We start from the raw sequence: 21,943 nt of genomic DNA, 5'->3' as shown, positions 1-21,943 counted from the left end.
CCCCGGCCCGCTCCTTTTTTCTGAGGCTCCCGCTGCTTCCCGAGATCCATAGTCGCCACCTTGAGCTGTGAGGTGCTTCGCAGCCAGCCAGGTCCGCCCACACGCGGAGCCCACTTTGGACCACGGCCCACAGATCCAGCGGAGCTTGGAGCCACCACCCCTCACCGCCGCTCCCGGCTGCTCCTGTGCATCTGCATGCGCGTCTCACCACGACCGCACGTTCACGGGCCCTAGGAATCCCCAGGTGAAGCCGGGCGGCACAAGGCGCCAAGCTAGCCTATGGCAGCACTCAGATAACTCAAGTTGGGGGCCCTCGCGCCCCCCATCCTCACCAGCATGGTTCGGCCACTGTCCCTTGGAGAGCTACCCCCCAGCTACACACCTCCAGCGCGGTCCTCCGCACCTCATGTGAGTAGAGGATAAGCTAGATGAAGCGGGTCTGTGCCTGTGACTTAAACGTCACTTGAACATCTGTAGGGTGTGTGATGTTTATAGGTCAAGTGTTACTGGATCTGTTTGAAGACAAGCGAGAGATAGCAAGTGATGCTTAGTTTATTGCCTGTTATCTGTTCAGTGAAAATAGTTATGTTTATGGGTTCACCTCTTTGCCTAGCTGACAGCTAGTATGTGTTTGTGACTCATATAACCTCTAAAAGTGGGCATTCTCAGGTGTACTTATGGAGAAGGCACAGGGAAAGAGAGTTAAATCTTCCACATTTGAAACCTTTAACTGTAGCTGTTTCCTGCCCTGCATCCAGAAATCGGGAAACAAGCACTTGACGGAGGGAGAAAACGGAAGGATTCTGCATTGCTCTGCTGACACCTGGCTGACCCTTCCTTCTCTTTCCGTCTCAGATCCTAGCCGGGAGCCTGCAGGCTCCTCTCTGGCTTCGTGCTTACTTCCAAGGTCTACTCTTCGCCCTGGGGTGCAGGATCCAGAGACACTGCGGCAAAGTGCTCTTCCTGGGACTGGTGGCCTTTGGGGCTCTGGCACTGGGTCTTCGAGTGGCTGTAATTGAGACAGATCTAGAACAGCTCTGGGTAGAAGGTGAGTTACCAACGCTGGCCATAGCTGCTTTGGTATGTGGAGCCCAAGACAAGGTCAGGATGGCTGGCCACTGAACCCCAGCAGGTCTGGTCAAGGATATAGAGGGGCATCTCCTGTTCAGAGCCTTTGAATCTGAGCATGTTGGAGAATGCCTACCTCTCTCCCAATCTCCATCAGCGCTGTGGATGGAGCCCAGGGCATTGTGCACGCTAGGCAAGTCATCAACTGTGTCCTCAGTCTCACATCCTATCTGTCTCACATAAATGGACAGCTGTAGATGGTAGCACCTTATGAATAAGCTTGTGGATATCTATCTTTGATTATGTGCCTGTCTGTTGAGCATTTATAGCTGGGGTTTTTTTTTTAACTGTGCATCAGAATTTACAAATAGAACAAGATGTATTTTTCAGTAGCCAAGGGAAGTAAAATGTGTGTGGGGTAAGTTCCCTACAAAACAAAGCCCAGTGGTATTGTGTTGTATAAGAGAAGGCAGGGAGAGTCGGCTCTGACCAGCAAACTTGGAAGTTAGTACTCAAGGGGTAGAGGCAAGAGAATTGCTTTCAGTCTAGGAATTTAACAATAGCCTGTCTCAGAGCGTGGGGGGTGGGGGAGAATGACAGACAGACAGACCAGACAGACAGACAGACGGAAGATCAGTGGGGATGTAGCTGGGTGGCATGGCAGACGACTTGTCAAGCATGCTCAAGACCCTAGCTAAGTTTGATCCCTGACACTGAGGAGGGAGGAATGGGAGAGAAGCAAGAGTAAAAAGAAAAGTTAGAGCATGGCGGCAGCTGTGGTGGTGCACACCTTTAATCTTTAACCCCAGCACTTGGGAGGCAGAGGCAGGTGGATCTCTGAGTTCGAGGCCAGCCTGGTCTACAGAGTGAGTTCCAGGACAGCCAGAGCTGCAGGGAAAAAAAACCTCCTGTCTTGAAAGAGAAAGAGAGAGAGAGAGAGAGAGAGAGAGAGAGAGAGAGAGAAAACGTTAGGTGTGAAAGAAAAGGAAACCTTGAACAAACCATCTGACCAGGCTTCTGAGTAGACGTCCCAGGCATCCAGGCCCCTGCAGCCATTTAATGGAAAACTGGAGAACTAGCATAGACTTTGAGGCAATAGTCAGGGTCAAGTGAGACCAAATCCTCACTTCCTAGGGGAAGTATTACACAATTCAAAATTTCAGCATGCCTCTCTTCTTTCCTGGTTTCATGTGGCTGCTCTTTGACAAAGGCAAATTCAACTGTGTTCTTCCCTGGGAAATCTGTATTTGTGGGCTCCCCAGACCTCCCCAGCCCTGGCCCAGGCCCAAGGCAGGTCCCAGGTCGCAGTCTCACACCCTGGAGTTATTTCAAATGCTGGCAAGTCCTAGGATACAGAGCAGATGTTTCTTGGAGCCTTCCTACATCTTGGGCTCCCACACCCCATCTCCACCCTACCCCCAGCCCTCTGCAGACTCTTAGGCATTCACACTCTTAAGACAGCCCTAGGGTCCAGAGCAGATGTTTCTCCCTGCCTGCCAGTCAGCCCCCAGCATCAGAACACACATGTGTATACACGCATATATGCATGCCCCCACACAAACCACTGCTGCTTGGGTGGTCCCAATTGACTTCTGAATATCCTGCCACAATAGAGTGAGTCTCCCTCCCGTGCTCTGCCCTTCCTTTTTCTGCATTCCCAAGCTCTTCCCCAATTAAACAGTGTTTAGATGTCCACATTTGTCTCTCTCCTGCCCTCCTGGCTAATCGCTGCTAGGTTTTTGCAGTTATGAGGAAGGTATTATAAAAGAATAGTAGTTGGTCTCTTTGAGACATGGCCTCCCTGTGTCACCCTGGTGAAGGCGACCTGGACCTTGGCTCCTCCTGCAGTGGACTCCTTTGTGTTGAGATTAGTACGATCACTGTCTAAAAGCAGTGTTCTCGCTGATCTTTTTCCGTAGCTCTGTAGTTCTTCTCATTTAACGCCTGCACAATGAGGACTTGATGGAGTTGAGAGCCAGAGAGACTTCTTTGTTCCCCGTTTTGCTAGGACTGAAAGTAGAAGCAGGATCTCAGTTAGCAGAGTTCCCAACAGCGGTCAGCATCCTCCTTGGTTATAAATGTGACGTGTTTTCCTTTCCTGGTTTTTGTTGTTGTTGATATTTTGGTTTTTGTTGTTGTTGGGTGTTAGGAATCAAACACCATGACCCTGATCAACTTAAAACTAAGAGGCTTGCAGGCCGGTGATGGAGCACACCTGTAGTCCCAGAACTCCAGAGGCAGAGGCCAGAGGATCTCTGAGTTTGAGGCGGCTTAGTTTATAGAGTGAGTTTCAGGACAGAGAAACCCTGTCTCAAAACATACACTCGCATGCACACACACACGCACACACCACACACACACACACACACACACGGAGATGAGGTCTTAAAAGTAGTTATGAGGCCGGAAAGAGACTGAGTAAAGCAAAACACTTCCGGTGTTTCCCCAGAATCTGTGTACAAGTCAGGCATGGCAGTGCACACCTGTAACCCCAGCACTGGGTGAGTGTGGCAAGGGGATTCTGGGATTTCCAGCTTGTCTAACTGAACCCATGGGCTCCAGCTCAGGAAGAAACTTTGTCTCCAAAAAAGAAGGTGGAGGGACTGCAAAGATGCCTCAGTAGTTAGGAGCATTTGCTGTGCAGACTCAAGGACCAGAGTTCAGGTCCCAGTGCCCATGTAACAAACTGAGTAGTCACGCGAATGCACACACACACACACACACATACGCACACACACACACACACACACAGCCCACAGCGTCAAAAGAGTTTAGGCAGGAGGATCTCTGGGATTTGTTGGCTTCAGGCCTAGCTGAGAAAATATAAAACCTAGCTTCAAGAAGATAGAGGAGGACAGCTTCTTCATGTGGACACAGGCATGCACACCTGCACACACATAGATAGTTCTGGGAGTTACAATGATAGCATGCACCCTGACTTGAAGGTAAGGAGCAGACAGCCGTTTGATGTGGAAGGCAGGGGATCACCACCCATCTGTTGGAGGAGCCAGCAGCTGCCCCATGCTCAGTCCCCAGGAGCTAGTCTCCGTTCTGGCTCTGTCTTTCAGAGCCAACCATCCCTTCCACCCTGTGATGGTGCCATTGTTAAGGAAGGCCCTTTCAGTCTTCCCCAAAACACAACTAATTATACATTTGGAGTCCTTGTAGCCACATGAAAGAGAAAGAAAGGGGGTTTGTAGAGCAGGAAGGAAGAGGCTGGGGTTTTATTCTGTAACAGGAGATTTGGCAATAAAGAATTCTGGGGCAATTAGTCTGTCAGACAAAGGGTATCAGCCAGGACCCGCGTCCTTTCTTTATCCTCTGTCGTCAGCATATGAGACTTTTGTTTCAGTGGGCTGCAGAGTGATTTCAAGACATATTGAAATGATGTCTCAACATTAATAAAGTACCAGGACGGGGCGGGGTGCTCAGTGGGTGAATGCTTACTGTACATGCTTGTGGGCTTGACTGTGAATTCCCAACACCTATGCAGAGGCCATGAGCACATCTACGACTCCAGCACAGAGGGAGGGCAGAGCAGACACAAGTGGATCTTGGACCTTGCTGGCAAGCCAATACAGCAAAAATGGTGCAATCCAGGTTCACTCAGAGAACCTGTCTCAAAAACTAGAGTGATGAAGGAAGACACCTGACATCAACCTCTGCCCTTCACACACACACACACACGTATACACAGAAACACACACACATGCACATATACACAGGCACATGCATGCACACATGTATACATAGGTCACACACACACAGCTCCACACACTACATGCACATATACACAGGCATACACAGAGACACAGGCACATGCACTAGCACACATGCACAGGCAAACACAAACACAGGCATATATACATGCACACACACATACACACAGAGACACAGGTACATGGACTGACACACATACACAAACATATACTGGCACACATAATTAAAAGTACTTTTTTAAAGGTTATACTGGTATAGTAGTGTGCTAACCTAGCATGCTATGGGCCAACACTCAATACTAAATATATAGATGGATAGATGGATGGACGGATGGACAGCCAGACAGAATAAAGTGGGAAAAAAGCTGGGCAGTGGTGGCACACACCTTTAATCCAGGTGGATTTCTGAGTTCAAGGCCAGCCTGGTCTACAGAGTAAGTTCCAGGACATCCAGGGCTACACAGAGAAACCCTGTCTCGAAAAACCAAAAACAAACAAACAAAAGAAACAAACAAACAAAAAAGACCTGGTTCCTTTTGGGGGCTGGAAAGATGGCTCAGTGGTTAAGAGCACTGGCTGCTCTTCCAAAGGTCCTGAGTTCAATTCCCAGCAACCACATGGTGGCTTACAACCATCTGTAATGGGATCCAATGCCGCCTTCTGGTGTGACTGAAGACAACAACAGTGTACTCATATATATATAAATAAATAAATCTTAAAAAAAATAATAAAAATTGCCGGGCAGTGGTGGTGCACGCTTTTAATCCCAGCACTCAGGAGGCAGAGGCAGGCGGATTTCTGAGTTCGAGGCCAGCCTGGTCTACAGAGTGAGTTCCAGGACAGCCAGGGATATACAGAGAAACCCTGTCTCGAAAAAAAAAAACTAAATAAATAAATAAGTAAAGTGGGAAAAAAAATGAGATGCCTTCCAGCCAATTTCCTGTCTGTTCTTACTTGTCAAGAATATATTAGGGTAAATTCTTCATTTAGCAAAGTGCAGTGTGATTGTATGATGGGTCCATGGAAAATGAGGTTTCACCCTGTGGCGCTAGAGAGGAATCCAGGTGTCATACTCCTTGGCCTTTCTGAGGATGGCCAGTGAAATTAGTCAGCTAGCAAAGAGGCTAAGGAAACAGTTAGCCTTGCCTTCAAATCTACCTCCACATGGCCCCCTGGGGTACATGTAAATCTGGCCGAGTCAGTTCCTGCTTAGCGCCTTCCTCTCCTTTGCTTCCTTCCTATCCTGCGGAGACTCAGACTGTTTTGTTTTGTTTTGTTTTGTTTTTCAAGACAGGGGGTGGGGGGGGGTTCTCTGTATAGCCCTGGGTGTCCTGGAACTCACTCTGTAGACCAGGCTGGAGGCTCAGACTCTTCTGTGAGCCCTGAACACATGCTCTAGGCCTCCACAGTATGACTTCTTCCCCAGCTTTCTCTTTTGTTTTTTTTATGTGCATGGGTGTTTGTCTACATGTATGTCTGTGTGCCATATGTTTGCCAAGAGCCTGCAGAGGCTAGAAAGAGATAACAGATCCCCTGGAGCTGGCATTACAGACAGCTGTGGGCCTCCATGTTGGTGTTGGTAATCGAACTCACTCCTCTGAAAGAACAGCCAGTGCCTAACTGCTGTGCCAACTCTCCAGCCCTTAGCTCTCTCTCTCTTTTTTTTTTTTTTTGGTTTTTCTAGACAGGGTTTCTCTGTGTAGCCCTGGCTGTCCTGGAACTCACTCTGTAGACCAGGCTGGCCTCGAACTCAGAAATCTGCCTGTCTCTGCCTCCCAAGTGCTGGGATTAAAGGCGTGCACCACCACCGCCCAGCCCCTTACCTCTCTCTTAACACTAAATCTTTAATAGTGCAAAGCCCCAATTCTTTAATAGTACATAACACTGGATCCTGAATCCCCTTTCCTAATTCATGGGCCAGCTCTTACTGGCTTGTCAGGTAATGAAAACATCAGGTCATCTGAGGCTCTGTTTAGAACCTACCATGATTCCTTTTCTGGTCACTCTGTCATAGCTCTTGGGTCCTTACAGGCACAAATTTTTGTAAGCATTAGTACTGAAATAGTGTACCAAGTTCCACTCCATGGGGGAACCTCTGTAATCCAGCAGTGCTGTCAATTTTAAATTTTTTATTAATTTAGTAAATAGTAACTTGTTGCTGTCTTATTCAAACAGGATCTCCATAGTAGTTCAAGTTGGCCTTTCCTACCCCAGCTAATTAAGTACATAGAAAGTACTCAGTCCAGTACTGAGGCCAGCCTCAATTACATGAGGCCCCATTGCAGAAAACAAAAAGAAAGCAGCAGGAAGCAGAGATTGAGGGATAGCTCAGCTGGGAGAGTGCTTTTCTAGCATTCGGAAAGCCCTGGGTTCAATTCCCAGCACTACACAGGCATGCCTATCTGTGCAGGAGACAGGGAAATTGCTAGCTCAGTGTCATCCTCAACTGCATAGCAAGTTCAAGGTCAACCTTCGCTATTTGAGACCCTCTCCTTAAGAAGAAAAGAGTAGTGGGTTAGAGGGATGTACCTTAGGACAGGGTACTTGCCTGGCACGTGCTATTACCTCGAGGTAGCATCTACACTGGTTTAACCAATTATATGTCCCTTTTTGTAAAGGAGCCAGCCATCGGCAGATGTAGTCATTGTCTGTCCTCCTGCTTCCCCAGCTGTCACTTCTCTCTCCTAGTTCCCCTCCAATTTTGACATGTCATTTCTCTCCTGGCAACTCCTGGCTACAATTCCGTATCTCACCTATGGTGCCAGGCATTCTTAGGTCTTTTGCCTGCCTTTCTCCCTCTTCTTTTTTGAATGATTATTTTATGTACATTGGTGCTTTGCCTGCATGTACATCTGTGTGAGGGTGTTGAATCCCCTGGAACGTGAGTTACAGACAGTTGTGAGCTGCCATATGGGTGCTGAGAATTGAACCTGGGTCCTAAGGAAGAGCAGCCAGTGCTCTAACCACCCAGCCATCTCTCCAGCCCTCCCTGCCTTTATTTTAATACCAGGGTGGGCACGGTCTGTTTGGTTTGTTGTTGTTGGTTGGCTGGTTGGTTGGTTGGTTGGTTGGTTTGGTTTGGTTTGGTTTTTGAGACAGGGGCTCACTGTATAGCCAGGTTATAAGCCCAAGAAATTCAACATTAGTGGCCCTGCCTCAGCTTTTGAAGTGCTAGGGTCACAGGGATGAGCCATCACACTGAGCCTCACTTGAAAGATAAGTAAATTGGCCTGGAGAGGTGGCTTGGTAGTAAAGAACACTGGCTACTCTTTCAGAGACCCAGGTTCAATTCCCAGCACCCACGTGGTGGCTCACAGCCATCTGTCACTCCAGTACCAGAGGATCTGGACTCCTTCATCTGACCTCCAAGGGCACCAGACACACACCCTTTGCACATCCATACATGCAGATAAAACATTTATACACATAAAATAAATAAACCCTAAAAACCTTTTTTAATATCTTAAAACAAATGAAGTTGCGAGTTGAGGCTCAGTGAGAGTAGTTTGTCCAGACACAGCCTGTCAGAAGCAGGGCCTGGGCTGAGGCCTGAAGATAGCTTCATTCCAGTCCCTGACCACAGTGCCTTCTCCCTTGTACAGGGTGTTCTCTCTGCCCCTGTATCGGTCATCAGCCTTGCCAGCTGACATGTAACTTTCTCTGTCCACATTTTATCCGGAGGATTCTTTAGTCTTGCCAGTGTGTTTTAGGTGTACTGTGTTTCTTACTCTGGCTTTCTTAGCAGGTCTCTCCCGGTTTCTTCCTTCTCCCTGTCATGCCTCCATGTCCATCCTTACGGGGGCAGTTCCTCTCTGCCCTTCTCTCCTTCCTTCTACATGGCAGCCATTAATCCCAGCCTGGAGGAATAAATACTGCATTGCTTAGGACAGCGAGGCCGGAGACGAGAACGTGTGGGGAAGAGCAGTGTGGCTGTACAGGACACCGTTCCTGAGGGAGGGCAAAGGACTGAGCCTTCATGGAAATCTGAATTTGGAAGTTACCAGGGGTTTGAGGAGATCCTGAGGTCTTGGAAAGGGATTGGCTACTGGGAATGGTGGCACACACTTGTAATCTCAGCACTTGGGAAGTAGAGGTAGGAGGATTGACCCGACTTTGAGACCATCCTGACTACACAGTGAGTTCTAGACCAGCCAGGGCTACCGAGTAAAAAAACAGCTGGAGCACGTGAAGGCAGGGTCTCACTCACGCCCAGATTCCAGAGGATGACAGTGGCCAACGAGAAAGGCCTCCAGGCCAGAGGAAGCCGAACAGAGTCTGAGAGCAGACCAAATCCACAGTGTCCCTGATCTGGCTCTTACCCCCAACAAAATGTTTCTTCCTAGCCAGGTGTGGTGGCTCCTGCCTTTAGTTCCACCATGTGGAAGGCAGAAGCAGGTGGATCTCCCAGAGTTCACAAGAAATCAAGTTCCAGGAGAGCCTTGTCTCAAAAAAACAACAAAAAGTCTGTCCTTTCTCAAGTCCCACTTACACAGTGTGACTCCATGGCTAACATGAAGTAAAATTTGAGGGATGCTGGGATTAAGAACTCGAAGGCGGGTCTCCTGGCTCTCATCTCAGTGAGGCTGGGGAAGGATCTGGAGCTCTCAAGTGTGCTTGATTTCATCTCTGACAAGGCATTTTGCCCTGGTGGCAGGAAGCCTCACACTGAATACTGACCCTCCCCTTGCCCGTGGGCTGCAGAACATCGTTACCAAGTGCTGCCATCACTGCACCTGTCAGCCTGACTAGAATCAGCCTGTAGACCTGATTTTTAGTAAACCCTCCCCACAGGCCCCTGTGATTCCTCCTTGTCCTGCCCAGCTAAGCAGAGAGGGTCTGAGGGCTCCTAACCTGGACAGTCCTATAATCCTGCAAGCCTAGCTCACACTGATATTTTCCTTTTGATGTCAGGGGATTGAGCCCCAGGCCCTGCACATCCTATGCAAGCCAGCACTCTAGCTCTGACTTACACCTGTTCATATGTTCAAGTCTCTGTCAACCCCAGCCAGTGTGGGCCATGCTTAAACTCTAGACTACCATATCGTCCCGCAGCTGTGGCTTCTCCACTTCCCTAAGAGGGGAAGGCCACCAAGGAGAAGGCAGAGACATCTCCACAACATTTCCCTCAGAGGTTAGGACCCCATTTCCCAGACCTCTGGTTTACCTGGGCCCTTCTCCCAACCTTTTTCTGTCTTTGCTCTGGCAGTGGACAGCAGGGTGAGCCAGGAGCTGCATTACACCAAAGAGAAGCTGGGGGAGGAGGCTGCATACACCTCCCAGATGTTGATTCAGACTGCGCGCCAGGAGGGAGGAAACGTCCTCACCCCTGAGGCACTTGGCTTCCACCTCCAGGCAGCCCTCACGGCCAGCAAAGTACAAGTATCACTTTATGGGAAGTAAGTCCAGTGGAGGCCCCCGGGGGGTGGGGCCGTGACCAGTGCTGTGGAAGTTCTAGAATGAGGGGTCCCTCTTCTGCTGATCATGAGGGTCCCTGCTTATTATTACAGGTCCTGGGATTTGAACAAAATCTGCTACAAATCAGGGGTTCCCCTTATTGAAAATGGAATGATTGAGCGGGTGAGTTCTCTCGGCCAAATGCTGACAGAGGCACTGGGAGGCTGGTGCCCCACAGGGGTGGGGGTGTTGGGAGGATCGCAGAGGGCATCTATCCTAGGAGCAGGACTGATTGTGACCTGGGTGTCCCTGGCAGATGATTGAGAAGCTGTTTCCCTGTGTGATCCTCACCCCGCTTGACTGCTTCTGGGAAGGAGCCAAACTCCAAGGGGGCTCTGCCTACTTGCCGTGAGTGCCGCCCCAGCCACCCCTTCGCCCGGCCGTTTCATCTCCTGCCAGGGACTCCCCCGCAGACAGGAGAGGTGTGAGGGCATGAATGAAAAAGGAGATCCTCCCTCGCCAAGTCCTGACTGCCTCCCAGGACAGGATCAGAGAGAGCCTAGGCTGCCCAAGGCTTCCCACCTGCCTCTCCTCACCCACGGAGGGAAGGGGACCTGTGTGGTTTAGACAGAGCACACAGATCCTCAGGCAAAGATCTGTCTGAGACTTTCCTGCTCACATTAGCCAACTGTCAGCTGCTTGGACTAAAAAGAAAATGTTAGATGCAGGTGTGTGTCTGGTTCTAGGTTGGAAACAAAGGTAGACATCTTAGTGTGGACTGGTAAGGTTTTCTGGACCCATCCACATATCAGGCACACCCACCCCAAGGTCTGCTTTCATGGTAGCCACTTTCATGTCCAAAGCTCACAGCAGCAGCCTGGTATGCGGGTGCAGCCTGGCAGCTGAGGCAAGCCGAGCCTTGCATACTCTCCTTAAGGAAGGACGGAACCGTGTATGAGTGGTGCTTGGGGGTGAAGCAGCCGCAGTCTGGGGGCAGCCACTGGGTTCTGACCTTCATTAACCACAGGCTTTCCCCAGGGGCCGCCCTGATATCCAGTGGACCAACCTGGATCCCCAGCAGCTGCTAGAGGAGCTGGGCCCCTTTGCCTCTCTGGAGGGCTTCCGGGAGCTGCTGGACAAAGCCCAGGTGGGCCAGGCCTATGTGGGGCGACCCTGTCTAGACCCTGATGACCCCCACTGTCCACCAAGTGCTCCCAACCGTCACAGCAGGCAGGTGGGTTCCTGGACAGGTCTGCCAAGAAAGATGGCTTCCCATCTTTCTCTCTTACCTGTGTTTCTGTGTTCTGAGAGGCGCTCCAGCCACCTCCATTTTGTGAACATGCACACACACACACACACACATGCACACATAGTGTTCCATTCTCACTCACTTCTAAAGAACCCTCAAGTGGCTTGTGAATCCCCCCCCTTTTTTAAAAAATTAAGGGTGGGTGTGTGCCTGAGTGTGCAAGTGAGTGAAGGCGCCCGAGGAGACCAAAGTGTTGGGTGCTCTGTAAGTGGAGTAAGGACAGTTGTAAGCTGCCTGACATGGGTGCTGGGAACCACGCTCAGCTTCCTTGGAAGGGGGACTGTCCTCTTCACCACCCGCCGAGCCATCTCTCCAGCCCCGGCTCCTCGCGTTTTGTTTTTCATCATTTGATTTAGTTCTTTTTCTGTTTTGTTTTGTTTTGTTTGTTTGTTTGTTTGTTTGTTTGTTTTTTGAGACAGGGTTTCTCTGTGTAGCCCTGGCTGTCCTGGAACTCACTATGTAGACCAGGCTGGCCTCAAACTCAAAAATCCTCCTGTCTCTGCCTCCCAAGTGCTGGGGCTAAAGGCATGTGCCACCACTGTCTGGCGATTTTGTTCTGTTTTTCTTTGTTGTTAGGTGGTTTGTTTGTTTGGGGATGGGGATAAGACCGGTCCCTCTATCCAGCCCTGACTGGCCTAGAATCTACTGTGTAGACTAGACTGGCTTTGAACTCACAGAGACCCACCTGCTGCCATCTCCGTAGAGCTAGGACTAAAGCCCACATTCTGCTTTCAGTTCTGTTTTGTTTTTAAGATTTATTTGTGTGTGTGTGCATGTGCGTGTGTATGACCTATATGCATACATGGGTGCTTGTGGATGCCAGAAGATGATGTCAGATCCCTGGAGCTGCAGGCAGTTGTGAGCTGTGGTTATGTGTCCTTCCAGCAGCCCTTTCTAGGCCTGTCATTCTTCCTGTGGCCCCTGTAAAACACTAGCTGTTGGTCATGCAGTAGGCAAGACACACAGGAGAAGAGTCAGGCCCACTGAGTTCTGCGTCAGGAATTGGTACAAGCCCGGTACTTTATCCAGTTTTAGGTATACACACACACACCTTCTCACACACATACTCACACTTTCATACACATATATATACTTTGTCACTTTCTCACACATACACATACACTTTCACACAGTCATACACACTTTCTCTCACACACATACTTCTCTCATACACACACACAAGTCCTGAGTGCACTGAGTTTACAGATGTAGATCACCATGCTGAGCTAGACCACACTACTACTTCTCTTCTTTTGTATCTGGTGGGAGTGGTAATCAGTTCACAGCCTCGTTGCCTAGGCAAGCACTCTGTCACTAAGCATCATCCCTGACCACCTGGCGCTCTTGAGTATTTTGAACCTCTCTCAGGGGTGCTGAGGTGGCAGACCAGGTAAAGGAGCTTGTCACCAAGTCTGATGACCCAAGTTTGATTTCCAAGACTCACAGGATGGAAAGAGAGAGAGAACTAATTCTCAGAAGCTGTGCTTTGGCCAACACATACATGCTATTACATGTTCGCATGTTCACACACATGCATACACACACAAATAATAAACATAACTTTTAAAATTCTAAAGACATATAGACCCCTTTCTGTTTTACTCTAGGCTCCCAATGTGGCTCAGGAGCTGAGTGGGGGCTGCCATGGCTTCTCCCACAAGTTCATGCACTGGCAGGAAGAACTACTACTCGGGGGCACAGCCAGAGATCTTCAAGGACAGCTGCTGAGGTCGGGCCTCCCCTGGGACTTGGTGAGGGGACCTGGGAGTTCACACTGTAATGCTACAGCTCTAGAAAACCCACCCCACAGACCCACACTGCGTGTTCTAGGCAATCTCTGACTCTCCGTCCTGTACCCTAACCAGGGCAGAGGCCTTACAGAGCACCTTCCTACTAATGAGTCCCCGGCAGCTGTATGAGCACTTCCGGGGCGACTACCAGACACATGACATTGGCTGGAGCGAGGAGCAGGCGAGCATGGTGCTGCAGGCCTGGCAGAGGCGCTTTGTGCAGGTCAGCTTTGGCAAGGTCAAAGGAAGGTCCCCTGAGGCCACACCTTCTTCCTCTCCCCTCACACTTACCCATCTCTCCAGCTAGCCCAGGAGGCTCTGCCGGTCAACGCATCCCAGCAGATCCATGCCTTCTCCTCCACCACCCTGGATGACATCCTACACGCGTTCTCTGAAGTCAGCGCCACCCGTGTGGTGGGAGGCTACCTGCTCATGGTGGGTCCTGCATCTCCCAGCCTTGTCTCCCCTCCAGCGAGTTTGCACCCTGGAAATCCCGTCTGAGATCATGTCCTCTCTCCACAGCTGGCCTATGCCTGTGTAACAATGCTACGGTGGGACTGTGCCCAGTCCCAGGGTGCTGTAGGTCTTGCTGGGGTGTTGCTGGTGGCCCTGGCGGTGGCCTCCGGTCTTGGGCTTTGTGCCTTACTTGGCATCACTTTCAATGCTGCTACTACTCAGGTAAACCAGAACTGGGGGAGGGGACAGGCTATGGGGCCATCTCCAGCTACTCAGTCCCTTCAGATGTTTGACTCCCTGCTCTGTCCCTCCAGGTGCTGCCCTTCTTGGCTCTGGGCATTGGCGTGGATGACATCTTCCTGCTAGCACATGCCTTCACAGAGGCCCCACCTGACACCCCTCTCCCAGTAAGGACCCATCCACCAGCTTGGGCCCATCCAGAGTTCATTCAAGTGGTTAAGAGCCTCTTGATGTGATTAATCCTGTCTGATTGGCTCGTTAACCTTTCTGGACATTCATCTCCCCATATAGAAATGTGTGTAATGTTAACAGTGCCTGTGTCCCGAGGGTTGACACAAGACCAGTGACGTAATTCAAGACTGGTGCTTAGAACACTAAATGCCCATTCGTGGTACACAGCAAATGTTAACTGCTGTGGCCTCAGAATTCCACTTCTGCTGAGTTCCTGAGCCTCCCTTTACTCTGACATGAAGTCCCATAGCCCTCTGTGACCTGAGAGTATGTCCCTGCTCTGTCCTGGCAGGAGCGTATGGGCGAGTGTTTGAGACGCACCGGCACCAGTGTAGCACTCACATCCATCAACAACATGGTAGCCTTCTTCATGGCTGTCCTGGTTCCCATCCCTGCGCTCCGGGCTTTCTCCCTGCAGGTGAGGTGTCAGGAATGGACAGGTGGGCTGGGGTAGTCGTGGAGCATGGAGCATGCTTCATCCAGCCTCTCCTGTCTCCCCAGGCAGCCATAGTGGTTGGCTGCAACTTCGCAGCAGTAATGCTTGTCTTCCCAGCCATCCTCAGCCTCGACCTACACCGGCGCCACCGCCAGCGCCTTGATGTTCTCTGCTGCTTTTCTAGGTACTGTTCCTTCGTGCCTGCCCTTTTCCATCCTCAACCTCACCTTGGCCTGTGCCCTGCCCTGCATTCTAACCCATGACTTGTCTGCTCTCTCTGGCTCTTCCAGCCCCTGCTCTGCTCAGGTCATTCAGATGCTGCCCCAGGAGCTAGGGGACCTAGCAGTACCAGTGGGCATTGCCCACCTGACGGCCACCGTGCAAGCTTTTACCCACTGTGAAGCCAGCAGCCAGCATGTCGTCACCATTTTGCCTCCTCAAGGCCACCTGCTGTCTCCAACTTCTGACCCACTGGGCTCTGAACTCTACAGCCCTGGAGGGTCCACACGGGACCTTCTCGGTCAGGAGGAGGGGACGAGGCCAGAGGCCTCCTGCAGGTCCCTGCTCTGTGCCCACTGGACTCTCGCCCATTTTGCCCGCTATCAGTTTGCACCTTTACTGCTCCAGACACAAGCCAAGGTTAGTCCAGGTGGGGCAGGATGGAGGCTCAAGGTTCCAAGGAGGGCAGAGGGCTGGGAACGGGCCCTGGGCCTCCTGCTTACTTCTCACTTCTCACAGGCCCTGGTGTTGCTGTTCTTTGGAGCTCTTTTGGGCCTGAGCCTCTATGGAGCCACCTTGGTACAAGATGGCCTGGCCCTGACAGATGTGGTCCCTCGGGGCACCAAGGAACATGCTTTCCTGAGCGCCCAGCTCAGGTACTTCTCCCTGTATGAGGTGGCCCTGGTGACACAGGGTGGCTTTGACTACGCCCACTCCCAACGCGCCCTCTTTGATCTGCACCAGCGCTTCAGTTCCCTCAAGGCTGTGCTGCCCCCCCCCTGCCACCCAGGCACCCCGCACCTGGCTTCACTACTACCGCAGCTGGCTACAAGGTAAGAGGCCAAGAGACTAACAGACGGAAATGCCACAGGGCGTGGTCTTTAGAGCTGTAGGTCGATCCTGGTCCATCCCATGTGCCTCCAGGTATCCAGGCTGCATTTGACCAAGACTGGGCTTTGGGGCGCATTACTCGCCACTCGTACCGCAACGGCTCTGAAGATGGCGCCCTGGCCTACAAGCTGCTCATCCAAACCGGGAATCCCCAGGAACCTCTGGATTTCAACCAGGTAAGTAGTGAGCCAACTTGGTCAAGGAGCACTGGTAGGCTCCAGACTTCATGGCCCAGGCCTTTAGCCTTCTCTGTCTTCACAGCTGACCACAAGGAAACTGGTGGACAAGGAGGGACTCATTCCCCCAGAGCTCTTCTACTTGGGCCTAACCGTGTGGGTGAGCAGTGACCCCCTGGGCCTAGCAGCATCTCAGGCCAACTTCTACCCCCCACCTCCCGAATGGCTGCATGACAAATATGATACCACCGGAGAGAACCTTCGCAGTGAGTCCTTGGGGAGCTCGCCTGGAACCTGGTCCTCAGCCCACACAGGCCCTGACCCTCCGACCCCTCATGTTTTGCTCACTCCGTCTCCTCCCTCTGCTCCTCTGTCCTCTCCACAGTCCCGGCAGCCCAGCCCTTGGAGTTTGCCCAGTTCCCCTTCCTGCTGCATGGACTCCAGAAGACTGCAGACTTTGTAGAAGCCATCGAAGGAGCCCGGGCGGCGTGCACAGAGGCAGGCCAGGCAGGGGTGCATGCCTACCCCAGTGGCTCCCCCTTCCTCTTCTGGGAGCAGTATCTGGGTCTCCGGCGCTGCTTCCTGCTGGCAGTCTGCATCTTGCTGGTGTGCACCTTCCTCGTCTCTGCTCTGCTCTTGCTCAGCCCGTGGACAGCTGGCCTCATAGTGAGTATTGGCAGGTCAGACGGGAGAGACCCTAGCAGCAACCCACCCCACCCTGTCCAGACCAGCACTCCTGCCGGGAGCCCTGAGTAAGCCCTGCCCTCCGCAGGTGCTGGTCCTGGCAATGATGACCGTGGAGCTCTTTGGTATCATGGGATTCCTGGGCATCAAACTGAGTGCCATCCCTGTGGTAATCCTCGTGGCCTCCGTAGGCATTGGTGTTGAATTCACGGTTCACGTGGCTCTGGTAAGCATAGGCCCCGGGAGGAAAGGTCAGGTGATCAGTTGTTAACAAAAAATGGTGAGATCACCTTCTGTGTGCTGGGAACTATTTAAATGTTTAAGCTGGGCATGGTGGCCCAGAGGATCTGAGTTCAAGTCCCAGCACCCACAAGGTGGTTCACAACTCTCTGTAACTCAAGTTCCAGGGGACCTGGCCCCTCTTCTGATCTCTTTGCACTAGGCACACACATCGTGCTCACACACATCGTGCTCACACACATCGTGCTCACACACATCGTGCTCACACATGCATCCAAGCAAAACACACACCTACAGTTAATAAATCTAGAAAGAAAAATAAAAAGGACTTAAACATAGTACAGTTGGAGAGCCTTGCCTTCGTACAGAAGGTCCTGAGTTGAAGGTCCAGTCCGGAAAAAGACTGTCATAGCAATAGCATTTTAACCAGGCACGGATAACCATGCACACACATGCAGTTCCAGTTCATGAGAGGCAGAGACAGGAAAGTCTCAAGTTCAAGTCATTTGGGCCAGTCTGAGGCACATAGCAAGACTCTGTCTCAAACATGGAGGGCCAGTTCAATTGGCAATACAGTGTTGTTTAGATAAGGTTTCGTGTAGCCCAAGCTGGCTTCAAACTCTGTGATTGCGGTGACCTTTAATTTCTTAAAAAAAAAAAAAAAAGATTTATTTATGTTGATGTACATTGATGTTTTGCCTATATATGTCTGTGTGAGGGCGTCAGGGCCCCGTAATATATGTCTGTGTGAGAGCATCAGAGCCCCTGGAACTGGTGTTATAGACAGTTGTGGGCTGCCATACGGGTGCTGGGAATTGAACCCAGGTCCTCTAGAAGAGCAGCCAGTGCTCTTAAACCACTGAACCATCTCTCCAGCCCCAGCTTTTAATTTCTAATCCTCCTGCATCCAGTTATTACAAGTATGGACAACCACGTGGGGCCCAGTTCCTACATCAAGTTCCTACATCAGTGTAGGACTGTATCCTACTTACGTGTTTTTTAACTCGTATTTTTTTTCAATGTATATGAGTGTTTTGCCTGCATTTATATGTGTACTGTGTACATGCCTAATGCACAAAGAGATCAGAAGAGGGTGTAGAGTGCCCTGGAACTACAATTACAGGTGGTTGTAAGCCACCATGTAGGTGCTGGAACTTGAACCCAGGTCCTCTGCAAGAGCAACAAGTGCTCTCAGTCACCATCTCTCCAGCCTTAATACTTATATTTTAAGTAGTCTAGATGGCCAGGAACTAAATAAATAAGGGCCATATCTACAGTGAGAAGGAAATGAAGGCCTGTCTGGAATAGTTTAAAGACAGAATGGAAGGTGGGAAGATAGGAAACACTTTTCCCTCAGACACTCTCATGTGACCTGTAAGACTGACTTCATCCCTAGGAACCAACCATTCTTTTAAATAGTTTCACTATAAAAGGGATCATAGAGCTGGAGAGGTGGCTCAGAGGTTAAGAGCACTGGCTGCTCTTCCAGGGGTCCTGAGTTCAATTTGAGCACCCACATGGTGGCTCACAACCATCTATAATGAGATCTGGTGCCCTCTTCTGGCCTGCAGGCAGACATGCAGACAGACCGCTGTATACATAATTAAGTGAATCTTTTTTTTTAAAAGGGGATCAGGAGGCTGGGCAGTGGTGGCACACGCCTTTGATCCCAGTACTTGAGAGGCAAAGGCAGGTGGATTTCTGAGTTCGAGGCCAGCCTGGTCTACAGAGTGAGTTCCAGGACAGCCAGGACTACACAGAGAAACCCTGTCTCGAAAAACCAAAAAAAAAGAAAACAAAAACAAACAAACAAAAAAACGGATCAGGACTTTCACGAATAGCACCGTGGATATGTAGGAGGAATTCTACTGAAATAAATGCCTGAGAAGCAAAGAAGGTCCAGACTAGCAAAATCACCAACCAGTCTCCACAATAGCTTCTCACATCCCCACAGCCCTACAATAATAGATTATAAGAACAATATTTGGGCCGGGCGGTGGTGGCGCACGCCTTTAATCCCAGCACTTGGGAGGCAGAGGCAGGCGGATTTCTGAGTCTGAGGCCAGCCTGGTCTACAGAGTAAGTTCCAGGACAGCCAGAGCTACACAGAGAAAACCAAAAAAAAAAAAAAAAAAAAAAAAAAACCACCAATATTTGAGCCCATTGCACATGCCTGTAATCCAGGCACTCAGGAGTCAAAGAAAGGAAGGTCACAACCATGTTAAGGACAGCCTGGTCTCCATAGCGACCTGTCTAAAACAAGTGAATAAATAATAGAGGAATATATGAATAGGACATAGTGACATACACCTATGATCCCAGGGCTTGGTTGATGGAGGCAGGAAGATGACCTCATCTACAGGTATATAACAAGTTTGAAGCCACCCTGACTGTGTAGCAATTCAGAAACCAGTTTAGGCTACATGAAACTATCTCAAACAGTAAAAGATTGTAGGTGTATGTCAGTAGTTGAATGCTCACCTGACAGGGTAAGGGCATAGGTTGGATATTTTTCCCCAGCACTGAGATGGGGGACAGGGCAGTGTGCAGAACAATACAAAGAGTTTTAGCCAGGTGGTAATGGCATACACCACCTGGTCTACAGAGTTGGTTCCAGGACAGCCAGGGCTCTTACACAGAGAAACCATGTCTTTAAAAAAAAAAAAAAAAAAAAGACTACTCTGAGGGCAAGTGTGGTAGCACACGCCTATAATCCCAGCACTTGGGAAGAAGAGGCAGATAGGTATGAGTTCAAGACCAACCTGATCTATATAGTGAGTTCCAGAACAGCAAAGGCTACATGGAAACCCTGGCCTAAGAACAACAACAAAAAGCTACCCTGAGAAGTGACATCACTGTGTGTGCATCCTCTTTGGCCAGGAATTGGCACACATTTTTCATTATTACCTATACTTAATTTTGAGGGGAAGGATTCAGAGGACAACTCATGGTAGCCAGTTCTCTCCTTCCAGTTTGTGGATCCTGGAAATAAATTCAGATAGATCATCAGGCTTGCTTGGTGGCAAGCAACCTTATCCATTGAACCCTCTTGCTGGGCCCTTGTGCATTTTGTGTCTAAAAGGCTGGGCAGTAAGTGATTCAGACTCCACAAGCAACAGAATCTTACCATCATAGCACAAAAGCCGCCATAGGCAGTAATGCTTTGTTTCTTTGGGTTTTTTGTTTGTTTTTCATTGTTGTTTTGAGATAGGGTCTCAGTATGTAGGCCCTGACAATTCACCAATTAGCCCAGGCTGGCCTCAAACTCACAGAGCTCTTCTCAGTGTTGGGATTATAAGGTGTACATTGCTGCCCCTGTGGTAGCAGCAGTGCTTTCATAAATGAGTATCATGACTTCAGCAAAAGTACTGACCAAACACCACTGATACCTACCTGCGCATTGCTCTGTGTGACCAGACACATCTCTAGTGTTAACCAAGGGGACTCAGCAGTGCTTCCAGACCACTCCCATGAAGCTAGGTAGCCTGGCCTTCTGTAGGGGAGGCCTGGGTTCAGCCTGGAATGGAGAAATAGCCGCTGGGGACACTGGATGAGCTGGCTGTGGTTGCCAGAGGAGAAACTTCAGACTCTCTCCCTAGGGTTTCCTGACCAGCCATGGTAGCCGGAACCTGCGGGCTGCTAGCGCTCTGGAACAGACCTTTGCCCCTGTGACTGATGGGGCTGTCTCCACACTGCTGGGTCTGCTCATGCTTGCTGGGTCTAACTTTGACTTCATCATAAGGTACGAGAGGGCTCAGGAAAGGGGGACTGCCCACCCTGGCCTCAGGTGCTCTCAGGGCCTGGCCACCGACCCTCACTCTCTCCCAGGTACTTCTTTGTGGTGCTGACTGTGCTGACACTCTTGGGCCTACTCCATGGACTCCTGCTGCTGCCTGTGCTGCTCTCCATCCTGGGCCCCCCGCCACAGGTAACCAAATTCTCCTTCTGTCCTCACCCTCAGGGACAGGGTAGAAAAGCAAGGGAGGGACAGACCCATAGCCACAGGCCCTCAGTGGCTAACAGAAGGCTCAGCTCTGAAGGGTCCTCCTAAAAGAGCCCTCCATCAGCTGAATGTGGCTGCCTCAGATGCCAGGCCCCTGCCCCTCAGCCTTCAGTGGGATGGGCCTTGTCCTTTTATGACCCAGAGCAGAGGGTGGGTTTGACAGGCCTTGAAATCTTGCTCTATGAAATCTGACAGGGAGCCTGGCTTGGGACTGGTGTCTCTTTCAGGTGGTGCAGATATACAAGGAGAGTCCACAGGCCCCAAGCTCCACAGCTCCACAGAGAGGTGGGCTCAGGTGGGGCGTATCCCCCACCCTGCCCCAGAGTTTCGCCAGAGTGACTACCTCCATGACTGTGGCCCTCCACCCACCACCACTGCCTGGAGCATACATCCACCCAGCCGCTGATGAGCCCACGTAGCCTCCCGCTGCCGCCTCAGCTGCTGACAGCTCTAACAACTTCAGTTCTAGAGGACTGGGACTGGCCACTGAGTGGAAGAGCATCTGAATCACAGAGACCCCGCAGTGCCATACGGAGTCACTGGGAAGCAATGGGTGAGGTATGAGATGCAGGATGGACCCCAGAGGGCCTTGTGCTGCTGTCTGCGTCTCCTCCCCTGACTCAGTACCACAAATCTAGCTGAAAAGACACTCAAAGACAACAACTACTGCTTAGACAAGAGCCCCCAGCACAGGAACTTGCTTGTGGGAGCTCATGTCTGTACCCAGGTTGGGCCGAGAGGCTACATTCTGGCTGCAGTGCAGCCCTGTCCTGTTCTGTCCCACACTGTCACCTGAGAGTTCCTAGCACATTCTCCCATCCCTGGCCTTTCTTTGCTTAATGACTCCTAGGGAGGCCCTCTGTTCCCCTCCCTACCTCCTACCATACAAATTATTTATATGAAGATGTTTATTTTTGTATATAGATGCTATCATTGCTCAAAGTTCTATTTTTAAAGAGTGGAATATATTCTATACAAACTCATTACAAATGACTGGAGGTTTTGTTTTTGTTTTGTTTTAGAAGACTTGGGAGAGTGAGCATTACAGGTGGTTTGTGGGGTGTCAGGGCCTGAAAACCCAGGCTTG

General features: G+C 50.6%; 1 protein-coding gene across 1 annotated transcript; it reads left to right on the top strand.

Moving 5' to 3' along the window:
- The first annotated feature begins 336 nt into the window (after positions 1 to 336).
- Ptch2 (patched 2) lies at positions 337 to 21,732 on the top strand. Its single transcript, XM_028787115.1, is given in 23 exon segments — positions 337 to 408; positions 856 to 1,048; positions 9,994 to 10,183; positions 10,295 to 10,364; positions 10,498 to 10,589; positions 11,220 to 11,415; positions 13,098 to 13,219; positions 13,356 to 13,503; positions 13,584 to 13,715; positions 13,803 to 13,958; positions 14,051 to 14,143; positions 14,500 to 14,625; positions 14,709 to 14,827; positions 14,934 to 15,282; positions 15,382 to 15,633; positions 15,635 to 15,695; positions 15,787 to 15,929; positions 16,015 to 16,195; positions 16,315 to 16,595; positions 16,702 to 16,839; positions 20,453 to 20,595; positions 20,682 to 20,781; positions 21,084 to 21,732. Coding segments are annotated over 23 exon segments (3,549 nt in total). The 3' UTR covers positions 21,276 to 21,732.
- The last annotated feature ends 211 nt before the right edge of the window (positions 21,733 to 21,943 follow it).

This window comes from Grammomys surdaster, unplaced genomic scaffold, assembly GCF_004785775.1.
Source record: "Grammomys surdaster isolate TR1022 unplaced genomic scaffold, NIH_TR_1.0 100, whole genome shotgun sequence".
NCBI classification, from domain to species: domain Eukaryota; kingdom Metazoa; phylum Chordata; class Mammalia; order Rodentia; family Muridae; genus Grammomys; species Grammomys surdaster.
This window is presented reverse-complemented; position numbering and strand designations above follow the sequence as displayed.